Raw genomic sequence first — 4,148 nt, forward strand, 5'->3', positions numbered from 1 at the left:
TACTTTCAACAAAACGACAAATATAATTATCAACTACGTGTCTACAAATATTAATTGATCAAGAAACAATGAACAATCACGATGTATACAACTATTCAACGTGACAACATAAAACAATCAACGGTCACGATGTACACACATACTCAACAAGATAACAATCAATAACCGAAAGTGATATTTCCCCGACATCCAAACACGATATTGCTCTACACTAAACGACAAACATAACCAACGATGATCACGATCACGAAACAATCAACGGTCACGATGCACACAACTATTCAACACGACATTCAACACATGTCAAGAAACAATGAATGATAACGATATCCTCAACTACTAATAAAGCAATGTCAATTATGATAAGATAAAAAAAGTATTGCTAAAACCAAACAATACCTACACAGTTGTTGCCCCGACTAGTTCATAAAAGCCTACAGACTACAGAAGAGTGCAGACAATGGGAAAAAAAAAAGCTTCTCTCTTTGTGCCCCCCTCTCTATCTTTGCAACTTCATCTTCCATCTCTGTCTCTCTCTCTCTCCCATCTTTACCCATAACCCTAAAGACCAGCAAGGGCAAACTATTTCCTTTGCTGTATAAGCTGCTCCATCGGAGTCCAGTCTTTTCAGCTTCTCTCGAGGAAAGGGTCGGGCGTAGAGGGGGAGAGAGAGGAGCTGCTTCATTTGCTACAGATTCTTGTTTTATTTGCTCTCTATTTGCTATCAATAACTTATTTGTTCTTCGTTGTTTTTCCGATAAGAAACCCAAATCAATGCTTTGAAGCCCTAGTAGATTAATGTTGTGTTTTGATCTTCTATAGTTAAAGTTAAAACACTGTACTATTACAATGGCATCGGGTCTTGACTGTGCTGTTTCAAGCCTTCTTTGCGAGGAGGATTGCAGTATCTTTCTGGATGACTTAGACACTATAAATCGTCCTAAGAATCATCAAAATCATAGCTTTGAATGTGATGATGAATACTTGATTGGGTTTCCAGTACTGAATGATGAGTGTTTTACCTTGATGCTGAAAAGTGAATGTGACCATTTGCCTGCTAGAGATTATCTGGATAGATTGAGAAACAGGGACTTGGATTTTGATGCTAGAATGCAGGCCATTGAATGGATTGGAAAGGTTTGCCTTCTTATTATTCAAGTTATTCTGTTTTGGGGATTATCTCTAAAATGCATTCTTGATTGAGAAAAATGTACAACATAGAACAGTTATAGATGAGTTGATTCTTTATTGATTTGAACAGGTTCATGCCCACTTCAATTTTGGACCTCTATGTTCATATCTGTCTATTAACTATCTGGACAGGTTCCTTTCGATCTATGAGTTACCTGTAAGTTAATGATCACATACCAAAGCACATTAATCAAAATTTATCCCACAAATATACAGTTTCTCATTGATCTATTTGATTGTTTTTGACAAATAAAAAGGATAAAGCTTGGATGATGCAGTTGTTAGCTGTGACTTGCTTGTCTATTGCAGCCAAAATGGAGGAGACTGAGATGCCATTGTCACTAGACTTACAGGTTTATCACAATCATCCTCATTCTTGATTTGTTTTTATTTATCATGTTCCTTTAATGTCTGTATCGAACATGGATTAATGAATGAAATAGGTAATGAATCTTTCAAGCTAATGCCATTCTTAGTCTAGCCTATATTTCTTCTATAATAGAGAATCAGATTGTAACATTCTATAAAAGTTATGTGCTAAAGAGTGATTGAATTGATTTGATAGGTGGGTGAGATGAAATTCTTGTTTGAGGGTAAGACCATACAAAGAATGGAGCTACTAGTTTTGAGTAGATTGAAATGGAGAATGAAGGCAGTCACCCCATTCTCCTTCATAGACTATTTTCTCAGAAAAATCTACATCACTGATGAAACTCCTCCAAAATCTCACATCCTTCACTCCATCCGTCTCATATCAAGCATAGTAAAAGGTATAATACTTTAAAAATTTTCAAAATGGTTACAATCTGGCTTGACAACATTTATTTATCAATTTATTTGAGTTTTGTCAATGTAGGGATTGATTTCTTGGAGTACAGGCCCTCAGAGATTGCAGCAGCAGTGGCAATGGCTGTTGTTGAAGATGACAAGGAAAAACTCATCTCTCTGTTCATTCAACATGTAGACAAGGTAAAGGACATTACAACTTTGTGAATTTTTTCCCATTTTGTGAAACATCATTTTAAGTAGGGTGGAAATTTGGATTTTTTTCACAGGAGAGATTGTTAAGGTGTTTTGAATTGATCAATGGGTTGCATCTATCTGATAAGGCTCCGAGTGTTATTTCCCAATCGATACCCCAAAGCCCGATTGGTGTGCTGGATGCGGCTGGCTTGAGCTATAGGTCTGATGAATCAATAGCTGTTTCATCTGCTGATTGTTCGCCAATTGACCCGAAGGCTAAGAAAAGGAAGCTGAACACACCCCTCTTGGCTTCAGAACCCTGATTCTCAAATGATTTGATTGATGAGGAATTGGTTCAAGAGAGAAGGTTGCTTGCTGCTATCTGTCCTTATGGCAATTACATAACAAATTTAATAAGATATGTTGATTAATATAAAGATGAGTACTTATGATACTGAGGTTTTTAATTTTCTATTGAGAACACATAAACATGTTAAATTTTATTTGGTTTATGGGAAAGTGATGGAAGAAAATGTGGAATTTTTCAGGTTTATGTGTTGTGCTTGAATTGGGTTCTTAAATTAGAGCTTCTAGTTCTTGCACCTTTGTAGAGGTTATGGGTATTGATCTTGATGCTCAGCTTTATGTTTAGCAAAGTCAACTAGAAGCTCACTCAACTTCTATTTGATGTGTTTTTTTTTTCAATTCAATTTGTTTTTACTCAAAATTATCTATCCCTTCATGGATCCTTTTAAAATATGCTAGAGACATAAACTTAAGATGTTTTCATAAATATTTTTATGAGATGGTTTTGAACTTTGATGTCTTCTTGCTTTGATACTGATACGATAAAGACCAAATCCCTTTCCTCCAATCCCACACAAAGATTTCTTCATTTTGAGGCGACTTTTTTTTCTCTCTATATTGTTGTTTGTAAAATGTATTGTCAAACATTGTTCATTAGAATTAGAGTGATGTATTTGGGTATATAGGAAACATTTATTCAAGAAGACTATAAGACTATAAAATTGTAAAAATTCGAGTTCTTATATAATATAATTCAATTTTTTGTTCAATTGATAAAAAAACGAAATTAAAATAATAATTGGGTCTCTTAAATTATTATTATACTTTTATTAACATAAATAGAATTATTTTTATTATAGTTTATTTCCGGAGTGTTATCATGACCTCACATAATCCTATTAACTTTAGTGTTCTTAGAGCATGTTTTTATATAATTACTTAGTTTTCTCCACCAATTCTTTAATTTTTTGATTTTTGATTTATATAAAAGTAAAAAAATAAAACAAAAATAATAGACACACAGAGATGTTGAATAAATAGCAATAATATTTGCAGGTTTAGTAATTATATATATAGCTTTGACAATATTAAATGCATTTCTTATGTGTCTCACCCATTTATGTTACCTCAGTGTCTGTCTGGCCCACTTATCCCCCCATCTACATTCATTTATTTTTATATCTTCAAGTACACGTTTTAAAACAAAATTGCCCTTAAATCATGAAACATAACACACATATCTAACCATAATAAATTAACTTTAGATTTTGTGAATGTATTGTAGTATTAGGAAGTTAGCAAGTTATGATTCACATTTTTAGATTTTGTGAAATGACAAACAAATTCTACTGAATTACTATAATTAAACTTTTGTAAAGACACAATGGAAGAATTTAAAATTCAAATAAAATGTAATCATAATAAGAAAGAAGAAAATACAATCAATATGGTCAATACATAAGTTAATTTTGTCACGGAAAATGGATGTATGAAGGACCATTGAAATATTGGTTTTCTGTACCATGTTCTCACTGAAATTTAGGATAAGTGTTGTCCCACTTCATTCAATTCTCATCATAGAATTTTAAATTTTATCAATTAATATATTTTAATATCTTCAAATATTCCCCTATTATTATATTATTAAGTTGTAAAAATTTAATCTTGAAACCAAAATGTTACCGATT

At 32.7% G+C, this 4,148-nt stretch overlaps 1 protein-coding gene across 1 annotated transcript; it reads left to right on the plus strand.

Moving 5' to 3' along the window:
- The first annotated feature begins 437 nt into the window (after positions 1-437).
- On the plus strand, positions 438-2,697 carry LOC124930765 (cyclin-D4-1-like). Its single transcript, XM_047471118.1, has 6 exons — positions 438-1,137; positions 1,262-1,348; positions 1,449-1,544; positions 1,757-1,961; positions 2,048-2,160; positions 2,247-2,697. The coding sequence occupies exons 1-6, from the start codon at positions 850-852 to the stop codon at positions 2,475-2,477; spliced, it is 1,020 nt and encodes a 339-aa protein (XP_047327074.1). The 5' UTR covers positions 438-849; the 3' UTR covers positions 2,478-2,697.
- The last annotated feature ends 1,451 nt before the right edge of the window (positions 2,698-4,148 follow it).

Source organism: Impatiens glandulifera, chromosome 3, assembly GCF_907164915.1.
Source record: "Impatiens glandulifera chromosome 3, dImpGla2.1, whole genome shotgun sequence".
NCBI classification, from domain to species: Eukaryota; Viridiplantae; Streptophyta; class Magnoliopsida; order Ericales; family Balsaminaceae; genus Impatiens; species Impatiens glandulifera.